The following is a 14,580-nucleotide window of genomic DNA, read 5'->3' as shown; positions in this document are numbered from 1 at the left end:
GGTGATCCCCAGCAGAGTCGCCAAACTGTGGTACCCTGATCCCGCGAGAGGGGTGTGGGGCGCGAGCCGCCGCGCGCTCTCTCTTTTGGTCTCTCGTATCCACGCGATTGGCGTGTGCATTTTAATGTTGATTTGAATTAATCTTTCCTGTGAACTTGGGATCACTAAGGCAATCCGAATTCCACACGAAAGAGACTGACAGAGTCGCCACCTAGATGTGGGATCTAGGACCCGTAATTAACCAGAAATCTAGACTCGCTACCTGGTTACGAGAATGGAAGGTATGGGGAGTTATCCGCCACATGCACCATTCCTGCCCGATAATCGGTCTTCGATTCCAAAAGCTAACTCTTTTAAATTTATTTTAAATGGCTCATTCAACTCTATGTTAATGTGCGAACTAAGTGACATGCATCCTAGAATCTAATTTCAATGTGAATCCTAGATGTGTATCTTGATTTATTAATTTGTCTGGATTCAATCTAAGTGACAGTTCTCCTAGAATTCTAATTTCATGGAAAATCCTAAGTGATTTGATTAAGCATTTACAAGAAAATTAATATACAAAACACCACAATTTGTTTGTGGTGCCGACTCGCGGGTGGTATGCCATCAGACATCCAAGCTGCCTACGTACCCAAGCCTCACTGGGATCAGAGTCGACGTAGTTCGGTGCACCTAAGCTAAGCTACTTATGCCTAACTCAACTAGGACACCGACCTAGACGGGATTGACTGTTTCAACAGTTTTAGGAGAAGTTATTTAATTCAAGTTGAGGATTTTATTATCTTAAGATTTCATCTAAGATGCTATATGATTCTCATCTAAATGCAAATGGTCCCTTAGACTAATGCAGGTTTGCCTTACATCCTAGTTTACTAGGCTTGTCCTAGGGAAAGATTGGGTGACTAGTGTAACTAGACCTATGGCACGGTTGCTATACATAGCAAGCGTCCGTGATGAGGCCGGACTCCTGACTCTAGGACTCCCTAAAACCTAAGACTCCCTAAAACTTAGGACACGACACGACACGACACCAGTGTTCCTAAATTGGGCTCTAAGGGTTCCTAAAGGAATTTTGAATCCACCGGCTCTTGGGAATCTCGAATTCTTTTGGATTTGTGGAAACTTTTAGAGTTTTCTTGAAGCTTTTATTATCTGAAGGTATTTAGTGTGTTTGGTAGCTTTTAAAGTTGTTTATTTAGAAGGTTTTAGTTTCATTTGAAATTTTTAGTGGTCTTTTGGTTAATGGCTTTTAACGGATTTTTATCAGTGGATTTTAAATGGGTGAATTTTAGTTTTGTTAATTTTAGGTTGGATGTACTTTAGATTAATGTCTTTCGATTTTGGTTTGGAAAATGACGTTAACACAACCAAGTTTTGACAATTGCACAAATTCGACAAACCATTGACCATTAAAAGATCTGACAAATGCAGCCCACTAAAACTGTCGTAACTCTTTAACCGCTTGGCCAAATTCAACGTACAAACATGCGTTGGAAAGATCTTTTATAGGGCTACAACTTTGTAGTTCTCCATTGTTTGTAAATCTGTGATTTAGAGGTTCGAATTTGTGTTGCAAACAAAAGGACAGCAACATTAAACTGGAAATGCCTAAAGGTGTGCCGCAACCATTTTGGACTTAACTTTTTAACCGCTCGCTGTCTGATCTAGCACGAATACTCGTTGGAAACGGCACGAAAATATCTACGACTTTGTAGTTAACCATTTCCCACGATTCTGTTGTTTAGAGGTCGAAAAATCTGTTTAAAGTCTAACAGCTAGCACTATGACGGGAATGATATTGGCACCCCCATGTTTTCTTTTGATAGTTCTTATTTTTTTAGTGATTAAAAGACGGTGAATATGAAAAATGGCTTGAATGGGCCTGAGATTAGATTCAAATGGGATGTTTGAAAAAGGGGTTGTTTTTATCTACTTGGCAAGGTGGGGTATGGATATTGGGTTCTTGAGATTGAGTGGGGGCTGTTGTTATCAAATTGGAGTGGGGGCTGTTGTTATCAATTGAAAGATGGAGGTTTTGTAAGCCAAATTAAATGGGTTTTGATAATTCATGTAAAATTCAAGTTTTCTTTCTTGTAAATGTTCAAAAAATTTTAATGAATTGTTTTCCCAAAAGAAATCTAAATTCCCTAACAAGCCAATGATTTCAACATCCCATTGCAAATAGGTTCTAATGACCCTAACACATTAATTATATTTAGCATAAGTGAGAACATGACCAAGGCCAAACTAGTACAAAATTAAACATGACATCAACCAAAATATACGCAAAAACAACACTCAATCCTACAAATATAGAAAAGAAAATAAAATTCCAAAAGACATACCTTTTTGTAGACGATATTCCATGCAAACTTATGGAGAAGAGGGATTTGGTCTAGAGAGAGGGCTTGAATTTTCTAAGAGAGGGGTTCTCTCCTCTTTTCTTTTTTTTCCTTCTTTTCTTTGGTGAGATGAGAGGGTATTTATAGGAGAATGGGATAGGAGGTTAGGTGAGGTTAGGTGAGGTTAGGTAAGGTTAGGTGAGGTTAGGTGATGTTAGGTGAGGTTAGGTGAGGTTAGGTGAGGTTTGGATGGTTATGATGGGAGGAGAGGTTAGGTGAGGTTAGGTGAGGTTTGAATGGTTAGGATGAGAGGAGAGGTTAGGTGGTTTTGGATGGTTAGACCAGGTCATGATCTGCCATTGATCTAACGATTTACGGAAATCGGGTCTCGGAATGGAATCAGGGTCCGGGCTATGAAGTGACCCTAGCTTATTTTGTCCCGATTGATGATCCGTAAAGTCAGATCAAGATATTAATGACCTAAAACATATAAATCAATGATAGAGGGGGTTCTCACATGGATTTAACACACTAATTTATTTGTTGATTAAAACAAAACAAAATGGGGTGTCTACAGTGCGTTGCATGCATCTTTGATATGTTAGTGCCAGTATGAAAACTACTGTTTTTGTAAATGATTTAAGGATCTTTAGAGATGATTTACCTAAAATTAGGCAATATATGATGTTTCGTTATGGAAATAACTCTTTTTTATCCCACTTATCTCTTTGATGATTTTCCCGGACATTACTATAACTAAAGAAAACATACTTTTGTGAAGTGTGTCCTTCGACCATGTATAGTTGTCACTGATCAATATCGCGCCGCGTATTGGATAATACCACAAACAAGTACTTCATTACCATCATAACTTTTTTTGAGTGGTAATAGACTAACGGTTAGTAACTTTATTCCATCAAAACATAAAATTCTAAATGGTTTTTTTTTTCGGGGTGGGGGGAGGGGGTGGGGACTCCATCTCTGATGGACATGGACTCAATCTCTGATTCCAGTGAAGTACCAAGTTTGTGCATGTTTTAGTGTTCCAGTTTTTTTTTTAAAAACCAAGTTTGTGCATGTGTGTTGTGAAATGGAGTTTGTACATCGACAAGGATTTTTCTTGGCCGCATTCCGCGTCAAATCCGCGTTTTTAAACACTGGTTGTGAAATATCAAGTTTTAAGTATTAAAGCAACTTTTCTATCTCACATGGTGCAGTCCAGCCTCCACCCGAATCAAGTGGATTATGTAAATGCCCATGCTACATCGACGCCTTTGGGTAAATTCAAGGCCCCTGCCAGTTATGTAATTTGATACTATGGACTAGTGAGAAGTTGCTGGGTGTTCTGAATTTGATAACATGACCTCACAATGATTTTAGAACCTGGTTTTTGTGCCCTCAAAAGCTCTGAATTTCTCCTTTATCCATACGATGTTGTAGAAGCAAACGCGATCAAATCCTTATTTTCAGATCATGCAATATCAGGTGCTTTGGCTTTGTCCTCAACGAAGGTAAATTTTGTGGTTTTTAAATTTGACTTGTTAAGGGTAGTGAAACTTATTGCAACCATCCTCATTGTTATTAGTTTTCTACTTTCATCCTCCATTTTTTCTATCATGACTTAGCACAATTTGTAGGGTGCTACTGGTCTTCTCCTTGGAGCTGGTCTTCTCCTTGGAGCAGCTGGAGCTGTGGAAGCAATCATTACAGTCTTATCCTTATACCTTATGTACCAGTATTTTGCTTGACATTATCCATTAAGATGTGATTGAGTAAAAAGTATTGCATATAAACTTGGTCATGGGTTGCGAAGTTTGCTTGATTTCTTCGTACAGTGTTTTCAATTTATATTTTGCTCAATTTGTTTGATATATTTTGATTAGTATGTCTTGGGGCAGCCCATACATTTACCCAATTCCTAAACAGATGACAATTTAAAGGATATAAATCAATCAAGAGGCTTTTGTTTGCTAACCTTGGATTTATCCTAGCCACCCGAGGGGGATTGTCTGCATTGAATAGAAAGCTTAAAGGTCCACTTGTAAGAAAGAGGTTTACGAAATCGGTCTCTAGATTTCCTTTGCTGGCTTATTCCCCTCCGATGGTTTGAAAGAATCTTTCACCGAGATCTTAAAGCCCCTTGTCTTTCAACGAGGGTGACCTTGACCTCTTGAAAGATATCTCCTTTAACGAAAAACTAGCTCGAAAGGTATCGCCTACTCCATCAGAAATCATCTTAAGCTCTCTTAAGAAGCAATGGGTGCAACAGAGGAAAGAGGCGACTTGCTCTTCTCTGCCTGCCTCCTCTCAATCTAATAGTGAAAAAGATCTTCATGTGCCCCTTCTGGAACTTCCAATGTTCAGCAAGATCCTAGACAAAGATGCGTACCGAAGGAGACTTTGGGAGGAGGAAAAACAGTTGGCCATTTCAGATTTGGAGGAGAGGAAAGCATCTTTGGACAAGGATAATCTGGACGGCCTTGGAACCTAGCCCTGGCTATCGTACCCACCGTTAAAGAGGTGAGAGGACTGGATGGGGATACCCAAGGAAAAAACAGATGCCTCAGTGACATTTTAAGGTCCCCTGAACCTCAAGATCCGGAACAATTTAGTGATTTTTTAAGAATAGGGATGTTCTCGGAATTTCTTATGATGAAAATATGGATAAAACTAGCGAAATGCATTGCCCCATACAAGAAAGGGATGTCAAGGAAAGGGAGAAAAGAATCAAGGAGGTTGGCCATGATCAAGGGAACCAGGATTAAGGGGTCCTAAGTTAAAAATGAACTATCTGTAGAAATAATTTTTTGGTTTAGGCAAAATACGAATCATCTACAATTTCAATCATCGGACAAGAAGGGGAGAAGTACCCCTGGTTAGGGGTGTTCATTATTCGGTTTTAACCAAATAACCGAACTGAACCGAACCGAATTGATTCAGTCGGTTCGGTTCGGTTTTTTGCTAATTCGGTTCGGTTTCAGTTTTTATTTTTGGTTAATTCGGTTATTCGGTTATCTCAGGAAAAAAATCGGTTAACCGAATAACCGAAATTAACCAAAAATAAACATTATTTTTTCAAAAAATACTGTATGGGCACTTCGTAGAATGATCCACACAGTCCATTTGATTGATCACAACTTCAATAGGTTGTGCCTAAAAAACCGTTTCGATAGATTGATCATAGTCCTCCGATCAAATCGTCTTTTTTTGTCTTTTTCTATCACTATTTGGTTATTCGGTTGTAACTGAATAACCGAATTTTTAATCGGTTCGGTTTTCGTAAAATTCGGTTCGGTTTCGGTTTCCAAAATTTGATAGCCGAAATTATTTCAGTTATCAAATTTCGGTTATTTCGGTTCGGTTATAACCGATTGAACACCCCTACCCCTGGTTAAGGACAGATGAATCTCTTGGTAGGGGTGAGGTTTGGCGATCGTCACTGTTTTTTAGGGGTATTTATGGTTCAGAACAGGAGATTTTCATTAGGTACTAAGTTCTGAGGGTTCCAACTTCAGGTGGCTAATGTTAGTTTGAAAAGGAAAAATGGAAAGGAAAGTTAGAAGGGCTGCAAACGAGCCGAGCTTTGGGGTGTTTGGGCTCGGCTCGTTTAGTTTTTAAGAAGGCTCGTGTTTGGTTTGGCTCGTTTAGTTTTCGAAAAAGCTCGGCTTAGCGATTTGAACTCAAGCCCCCTCTAAATCCAGCACCTTAACCACTCGGCCAAACCTTCATTTGTGGTAAACAACCCACATTCTTTTATTTTATATATAAAAAACAAACATAATCCAAGCTTTAAAGCTCGGCTCGTTTATGAACCGAGCCTAAAAAGCTCACGAGCTTTTCCGAGCCGAACTATACAAAGCTCAAGTTCGGCTCGTTTATTTTGGCGAGCCTAATTTTTGGGCTCGGGTTCAGCTTGTTTAGTAAACGAACTAGCCCGAGCCGAGCTTTTAACGAGCCAAACACAAACATGTTCGCGAGCCGGCTCAGTTCATTTGCAGCCCTAAAAGTCAGGGATAGTAAACCTTGTGACACATTACTCTTAGAAGTATGCTTCGAAGTTAATTACTCAGTAATGGATATTTGCTTTTAGCCATAGCCTGAGGGAGATGTTTCTCTGCTTAGGCGTCTCCATGGATTTAACCTATCTTTTCACAAACTTCTTAGTCTGGAGACAGGGTTGGTAAATTCAGTTCATTCTAACCCTCTTAGGTTTCAGGGTAGGATCATCAGGTTTGCCAGCCAATTGCAATATCAAAACGTGTAGGGATAGCTAAGAGGAATCAGGTTGCATTCTGAGCAGTATTGTCTTTGCTTTAATGTATTTATACATTTTTTGGGTTCCCTTTCTCTTGGTTTCGGGTATACCAGTCCCAATCTTCCTTAATATTTTGTATCGTAGAAAGGGACTCCCGGTCCCGTCTACTTTCTATATTTATGGAATCTATGTCGCCTTTCAAAAAAAAAAACCTTGGATGTATCTACTAAAATCTACTAGTATCAATCAAATTGTTGTGTTCTTGGTAGTTTAACATGTAGCAGGGCTTCTGCAATGTTGCAGGGGATTGCTCCGCCAACACTGAAGGCCGGATCCCGTCTTTCATGATGGCTTCATGCCTCTGAGCGCCCCAAAGAAGATGTTGATAAGAGCTGCACTTTCAAATTCTTTTGGCTTTGGTGGAACAAATGCATCCCTTCTCTTTTCTTGCCCCCCTTAGCGCAATATGGTTGGTACCCATTTGTTGCTACGGACAGACTTTGAAGTGTACTACAAAAATCATCCTCTAGGTGCTACTGACGAAGCATTCCTTCAAGCATATTGAGGTTTCCTTGAGATTTTGATCAGTCAGGTAACTTGTGTAAGACTTCAAAGTTTTGGTCATTAAGTTGGTACTAAGCGAAGCTTATTTTGCCACTTGAGCTTCGGAAATAGGGGTGCAACTTGGGTTGAGTTTTGGGAGTTTGGATTGAGGTTTTACCATAAAATTGGGTTGGGTTCGTGTTGATTCCAATTCATATTTTAGCAAAAGCTCAACCCGACCCGACCCAAATTGCGCCTTTATTCAGAAATGCATCCTGGTTCTAAGATAGAAGGAAGCCTGGATGTACAAGGGACAGATGATGAATGATCCATTCCATGGAAATGAGGAAATGAGGTAATGGGTGTAACTTATGTTTACTTAAAATCTGTTGGAAGTTACATGAAAGCATATTTTTGTTTCATTGATAACTTACAATCTTGCACTAGCTAGCTACCTGTACAAATGAGAACCATGGTTCAGTGCTCCAAAATGGTCATATAGTTGATGACCCACTCCTCGGGGATCTTCCCGACGGACAATCTCTACCATCCAACTGGTGGGCTGTAAATTGGACAGTTGGAAAGGAAATATAGCGAACTGTCAGCGATCGAAAAATGCCCACCTCTTGGATGGTTAGAATCATCCATTGAACAAGGTTCTTGGGGTATGGCTGATCCAGTTCTGATCTGATACTGGATCCAGGCATGGTTTTATGGAATAATTGGGAAGAAGATTGAGCAGAATCTTCATTCCACTTTTCGAAGCAGAACCCATTTGGGATTATCTCTGGATATCCCCATTTCATTGTTTGGACGCATTTTGTGATGAGGCTCTGTCAATGGAAGGTGATTCCTCCAACGTGTTTGGTTGGATTAATGGTGATTCTTTTGGTCTTTAGCGGTTTTCTAGCCTCATCAACGGAGGTTAGGATCATTTCCAGTGGCATTCTCAATTCAATGGAATTATATGTAGAACAGGTTTCATTTCAATTGAGTTTTTTATGTGTGCTACTTGGGCCGGGTTGAGGCCAACCCTAGCTCAACCCAAGATAGCATTCTCTTTGTATTTATCCGGGTAGAACTCACCCCTAAAAGCTAGCCATTAGAGGGAGGGTGCCCATTCCCTTATAACTCATCCACATCCACCCATTTATCCGATATGGGATGATTTACTTTTGTATGGAACCCCAACAATCTTCACCTCGATGCGGAAGTAAGCAATCTTGCCTCTCCATGCAGCGGCAACCACAACGGACATTTCCGCCCTTGGAGGCAAACTGGCAAACCTTGCCCATTATAGTCACTACCACAGGGATATTTAAGCACCAAAAAGAAGAGAGTAAAAGGATGGTATCAGAAGGTTGATGATAAATTAGCACTCACTTTATTTAAAAAAGGGTATGTGGCAGACTTTAACCCTTTTTTAATGTCAATTCACGAATTTATGATTGCCCAAAATCAATCTATTGAAAGAGGAGCAACTGTTATTCTTTTCTAGGAGTAAGAGAAATATAAAGCATTGTTTATACAAAAGATGGTGTGGTGGGTGGATTGGGTGCTTATTTATTATTATTAGTATGGCATGAGAGGACTGCATACAAGGTCTGAATCACAGTAAGGACAAGAAGGAAAGCTGCAACCAAACGCCACTCACGAACTCTTTGCTCCACCTCTTCATGCTATTGGATTCATAAGCTGTCCCCTTCTATTCCTCTTTCTCACCCCCACAGTTGGGTTCATAAGCTACCCCTTCTGCCATGTATTTCTCCTTTCTTGATATTGATTTCTTTCTTGATATTGCTTTCTTTCTTGATCTAGATCCATTTCTTCCCCCTTCTCTGACTTGCCCTCTTCCCCCCTCTCGGACATTGCTTGCAGCGGATGATCAAGACGATGTAGCCCGGCACGCTCTCTAAGGTATTGATTCCATTTCTCTTTTACTTTCTATAACCTATTCCCCCATAATCTCACCCTTGAAACCTTCACCTTTCTTTTCTACTTAGTCAACTCTTTTTCCATCAGTTTCTACACCATGATTTAACCCAATCAGCCATACCCTTATCACCCATATACCCTACCGTGATCATTTGACCACCTCCTTATTTCCTTACCTTAATGGCATTGTTTGGGCCTCAGACATTTTATACCAGATCTGATTTTCTAGGGCATATTTGTCTAAGATCTGATTTTTATTTATTAGAAAGCTGTTTTTTTTCCTTTTGTGAATGATTGTATGGAACATGATCTGCGTGAATTTAGTTTCTTTAATGGTCGAACTCTTAAGTTTAACATTTTTTTGAAAATTCCTTGCTGTATTTTGTTATTTTTATGATCTATTTATTCTGATTTAGAAATACATGTTGCTGTCTCCCAGTCCTAAATTACTAGAAAATTGTCCGTGAACCAAGTTGGGTTTTGGCCTTAGTCTGAGAAATAATTTCTTGTTTCTTGCTTTTCCACTGAATCCAATTTGTCCCGTATGAATGAATGACACAATAATGATTTCTGATCGTGTAGCCTGCCTGATGCAGATTGTAGGCCCAATAAGAGGCATATTTACCCAATTATCTAAATGGTTCAAGTCCTTTCTTCCAGGCACCTTTGAAATGGCATCTGGATCTCCGAGTTCATTAAAGCATATAGAATCTAGCTGCACCCTTTCATGAAACTTATATGCTTCACAGTATTTTATCACGGGAACATGGAATGCATGGGCAACCATAGCTACACAAGCACTCCCAACTCTCGAGTAAACTGTTCCGTTAGATAATACAGATGCCGCTCCAAGAAAAACTCATGTGACTTCTGCATGATATAAGAAATAGCATTGACATGGGTATATGTACAAGTGATGCCCTTTGCTACCAACCTACGGAGCAATGCTTGGGCTTCAAGCTTTGGACGGGAGTCTACTACCATAACACGGAACTGTTTGCCAAGCTCATGAGCGTATAATAATAACATTCCCACAACACAGGATGAGCCATATGTGAGGAGTACATCCCCATCACTTATCTTTGTCATTGCGTGCCTTACAAACACCTTATCCGCAAGTACTATCTTCTCATTTATAAAACAATCAATATCTGACTGAAGACTGGCTTTTGCTTCCGGCTCTGTAAGCGTCAAAAGCAACTTGGCAATTCTATTCTTCAAAAACCTAATCGCATTTCCCATGCTGATTGAAAGGGTCAAAGGGGCCTACACTCGATCAAAAATGAAACGTAACTACCAATTTTTGCAGTTAAATCTCGAACAAGAGTTTTTTCTGGTGGGGTGGAGTAGTCTCTAATGGCCTCACGAAATGCTAAAAGCATTGCAACACAACGGGCGTTACCACCAGAAATATCCCCTGCTAAATACTGCAGTCCAACCTTGAAAACGGCAGGATGCATAGGAACAAGTTGACAAAAACTTTGACTCGAGATCGGGAAGCTGGGTCCCGTGCACGTACTGAGGCAAATGTCTAAATAATTCTATTGGGCAAATATGCTTCTTATTGGGCTTACAATCTGCGTCACTGCCCAGTCTCTCTCGATGTAAACTAATGTGCCAAATGGTGCTTTGGTACTATATTGATACTAGACATCTTGTGGAATCTTGTTTCTTCCATCTTTTTGTCACTATTGTTGATTATGGCTTGTTTGTAACTGTTGTTTATTTTTAAAGTCTAATTGAGATTCTGCATCTTGTGGAATCTTGGTTCTTCCATCATTTTGTCACTATTGTTGATTATGGCTTGTTTGTAACTGTTGTTTATTTTTAAAGTCTAATTGAGATTCTGCATCAATCATGTGGCACATTCTCGTGTTGTTGCTATCTTGTAAAATAAAGGCACTTGAGCATGCACGGGAATGAGGAGCAAAAATTTATGCTGAGGTTCGAGGCTATGGGATGTCAGGTCTTCTTTTCAGACATACTTATGGATAGACTTATAGTTCTGCTGTAATTCTTTCGATTGATCTGTTAATGAGATATTGGTTTTCTATTCGGTGATGCATATCACATAATTCAGCCACACAGTGATGGTAGGGGAGCTATTTTGGCCATGACACATGCATTAGAACAGGTGCGTTGCATGCATCTTTGATATGTTAGTGCCAGTATCAAAACTACTGTTTTTGTAAATGATTTAAGGATCTTTAGAGATGATTTACCTAAAATTAGGAAATGTATGATGTTTCATTATGGAAATAACTCTTTTTAATCCCCCTTATCTCTTTGATGATTTTCCCAGACATTTACTATAACTAAAGAAAACATACTTTTGTGATTTTAAATGTATTCTTCGACCATGTATAGTCGTCACTGATCAATATCGCGCCGCGTATTGGATAATACCACAAACAAGTACTTCATTACCATCATAACTTTTTTTTCAGTGGTGACAGATTAACAGTTAGTAACTTTATTCCATCAAAACATAAAATTCTAAATGTTATTTTTTTCGGGGTGGGGGGAGGGGGTGGGGACTCCATCTCTGATGGGCATGGACTCCATCTCTGATTCCAGTGAAGTACCAAGTTTGTGCATGTTTTAGTGTTCCAGTTTTTTTTAAAAAAACCATGTTTGTGCATGTGTGTGTTGTGAAATACCAAGTTTTAAGTATTAAAGCAACTTTTCTATCTCATGGTGCAGTCCGGCCCCCACCCGAATCAAGTGGATTATGTAAATGCCCATGATACATCGACGCCTTTGGGTAAATTCAAGGCCCCTGCCAGTTATGTAATTTGATACTATGGACTAGTGAGAAGTTGCTGGGTGTTCTGAATTTGATAACATGACCTCACAATGATTTTAAAACCTGGTTTTTGTGCCCTCAAAAGCATTGAATTTCTCCTTTATCCATGCGATGTTGTAGAAGCAAACGCGATCAAATCCATATTTTCAGATCATGCAGTATCAGGTGCTTTGGCCTTGTCCTCAACGAAGGTAAATTTTGTGGTTTTTAAATTTGAATTGTTAAGGGTAGTGAAACTTATTGCAACGATCCTCATTGTTATTAGTTTTCTACTTGCATCCTCCATTTTTTCTATCATGACTTAGCACAATTTGTAGGGTGCTACTGGTCATCTTCTTGGAGCAGCTGGAGCTGTGGAAGCAATCATTACAGTCTTATCCTTATACCATGTACGGATATTCCCTCGCTGCCTTGCTTATTTTATCTACCAGTATTTTGCTTGACATTATCCATTAAGATGTGATTGAGTAAAAAGTACTGCATATAAATTACGTCATGGGTTGCGAAGTTTGCTTGATTTCTTCGTGCAGCGTTTTCAATTTATATTTTGCTCAATTTGTTTGATATATTGTGATTAGTATGTCTTGGAGCAGCCCCTATACATTTACACAATTCCTAAACAGATGACAATTTAAAGGATATAAATCAATCAAGAGGCTTTTGTTTGCTAACCTTGGATGTATCTACCAAAATCTACTAGTATCAATCAAGTTGTTGTGTTCTTGGTAGTTTAACATGTAGCATGGCTTGTGCAGTGTTGCAGGGGATTGCTCCGCCAACACTGAATCTTGATAGGCCGGATCCCGTCTTTCATGATGGCTTCATGCCTCTGAGTGCCCCAAAAATTTGCTGATAAGAGCTGCACTTTCTAATTCTTTTGGCTTTGGTGGAACAAATGCATCCCTTCTCTTTTCTTGCCCCCCTTAGCGCAATATGGTTGGTACCCATTTGTTGCTATGGACAGACTTTGAAGTAGACTGCAAAAATCATCCTTTAGGTGCTACTGACCAAGCATTCCCAAGCGTATTGAGGTTTCCTTGAGATTTTGATCAGTCAGGGAATTTGTGTAAGACTTCAAAGTTTTGGTCATTAAGTTGGTACTAAGCGAAGCTTGTTTTGCCACATGAGCTTCGGAAATAGGGGTGCAACTTGGGTTGATTTTTGGGAGTTTGGGTTGAGGTTTTACCATAAAATTGGGTCGGGTTCATGTTGGTTCCAATTCATTATTTACCGAAAGCTCAACCCAACCCGACCCAACCCAAATTGCGCCTTTATTCAGAAATGCATCGTGGTTCTAAGATAGAAGGAAGCCTGGATGTACAAGAGACAGATGATGAATGATCCATTCCAAGGAAATGAGGTAATGGGTGTAACTTATGTTTACTTAAAATCTGTTGGAAGTTACATGAAAGCCTATTTTTGTTTCCTTGCAAACTCAATCTTGCCTAAGCTAGTACAAATGAGAACCATGGTTCAGTGCTCCAAAATGGTCAAATAGTTGATGGCCCACTCCTCGGGGATCTTCCCGGACAATCTCAACCATCCAACTGGTGGGCTGTAAATGGACAGTTGAAAAGGAAATATAGTGAACGGTCAGCGATCGAAAATGCCTACCTCTTGAATGGTAGAATCATCCATTGAACAAGGTTCTTGGGGTATGGCTCATCCAGTTCTGATCTGATACTGGATCCAGGCATGGTTTTATGGAATAATTGGGAAGAGTGAGCAGAATCTTCATTCCACTTTTCAAAGCAGAACCCATTTGGGATTATCTCTGGATATCCCCATTTCATTGTTTGGATGCATTTTGTGATGAGTCTCTGTCACTGGAAGGCGATTCCTCGAATGTGTTTGATTGGATTAATGGAGGTTCTTTTGGTCTTTACCGGTTCTCTAGCCTCATCAATAGAGGTTAGGATCGTGTCCAGCGGCACTCTCAATTCAATGGAATTTTTTGGACAACAGATTTCATTTCAATTGAATTTTTTAGGTGTGCAACGTGGGCCTAGCTCAACCCGAGATAGCATTCCCATTGTTGGAATTTATCCGGGTAGAACTCACCCCTAAAAGCTAGCCATTAGAGGGAGGGTGCCCATTCCCTTATAACCCATCCACATCCACCCATTTTATCCGATATGCTATCTCAACCCGAGATAGCATTCCCATTGTAGGAATTTATCCGGGTAGAACTCACCCCTAAAAGCTAGCCATTAGAGGGAGGGTGCCCATTCCCTTATAATCCATCCACATCCACCCATTTTATCCGATATGGGATGATTTGCTATTCCGTGGAACCCCAACAATCTCCAGTTCCATGCTGAAGTGATGTGGACAATCTTCCCCCTTATGCGGCGGCAACGTGGGAACCACGATATACTACACCGAGGTCTCTGGGATCTTCGCCAAGGGATATTTCTGTCCTCAGAGGCGAACGTAACGTTGAGGAAGCGTGGGAGAGCATGAAAAATCAGTCAAAACAGTGAAAAAAAAAAATATGCTACTTGATATTGGTCTTTCCCCCCTGTTTTTTAGGGGCGTTTCATGCTCCCTCGCTCTCACCTTCTCAAGTCTCAGCCTCATAGCCAATCTGTCACAACTCTACTCACTAATATTCCATAGTTTTTTTTCCCTGTTGTTGCCAATCTTGCCCATTATAGCTGCTACCACATGGATGTTTAAGCATAAAAAAGACT

General features: G+C 40.0%; 1 protein-coding gene and 1 pseudogene across 20 annotated transcripts; one reads left to right on the top strand and one right to left on the bottom strand.

The window, feature by feature from the left end:
• Window positions 1-8,529: 8,529 nt before the first annotated feature.
• LOC143851532 (3-oxoacyl-[acyl-carrier-protein] synthase, mitochondrial-like) lies at window positions 8,530-13,321 on the top strand. 20 transcript variants are annotated; one of them, XR_013236375.1, is made up of 7 exons: window positions 8,530-8,544; window positions 8,645-9,063; window positions 10,981-11,215; window positions 11,785-11,845; window positions 12,008-12,078; window positions 12,205-12,276; window positions 12,643-13,321. XR_013236375.1 is itself a non-coding variant. In XM_077360999.1 (7 exons), the coding sequence occupies exons 3-7, from the start codon at window positions 11,195-11,197 to the stop codon at window positions 12,670-12,672; spliced, it is 255 nt and encodes an 84-aa protein (XP_077217114.1). In that variant the 5' UTR covers window positions 8,616-8,875; window positions 9,025-9,063; window positions 11,162-11,194; the 3' UTR covers window positions 12,673-13,321. The 20 variants fall into 20 exon arrangements, 5 of the variants coding, with proteins under 5 accessions (XP_077217114.1, XP_077217113.1, XP_077217112.1 ...); XR_013236382.1 differs by lacking the exon at window positions 8,530-8,544 and having other exon boundaries at window positions 8,596-8,875; window positions 8,965-9,063; window positions 10,915-11,215; XR_013236385.1 differs by lacking the exon at window positions 8,530-8,544 and having other exon boundaries at window positions 8,598-8,875; window positions 9,025-9,063; window positions 10,915-11,215.
• Window positions 9,494-10,568, bottom strand: LOC143850183 (uncharacterized; annotated as a pseudogene).
• Window positions 13,322-14,580: the final 1,259 nt, after the last annotated feature.

This window comes from Tasmannia lanceolata, unplaced genomic scaffold (genome assembly GCF_043159265.1).
Source record: "Tasmannia lanceolata isolate RefF3 unplaced genomic scaffold, GAP_Taslan_0.1 ptg000018l, whole genome shotgun sequence".
Taxonomy (NCBI): domain Eukaryota; kingdom Viridiplantae; phylum Streptophyta; class Magnoliopsida; order Canellales; family Winteraceae; genus Tasmannia; species Tasmannia lanceolata.
The sequence above is the reverse complement of the archived record's forward strand: the minus strand, read 5'-3'. Positions and strand labels throughout refer to the sequence as shown.

Coding starts and splice junctions, on each gene's coding strand:
- LOC143851532 (XM_077360999.1), top strand. CDS start 11,195: ATGACACATGCATTAGAACAG. Junction 11,846..12,007: donor TGATACATCGACGCCTTTGG/GTAAATTCAAGG, acceptor GCGATGTTGTAG/AAGCAAACGCGATCAAATCC. Junction 12,277..12,642: donor CAGTCTTATCCTTATACCAT/GTACGGATATTC, acceptor TGGCTTGTGCAG/TGTTGCAGGGGATTGCTCCG.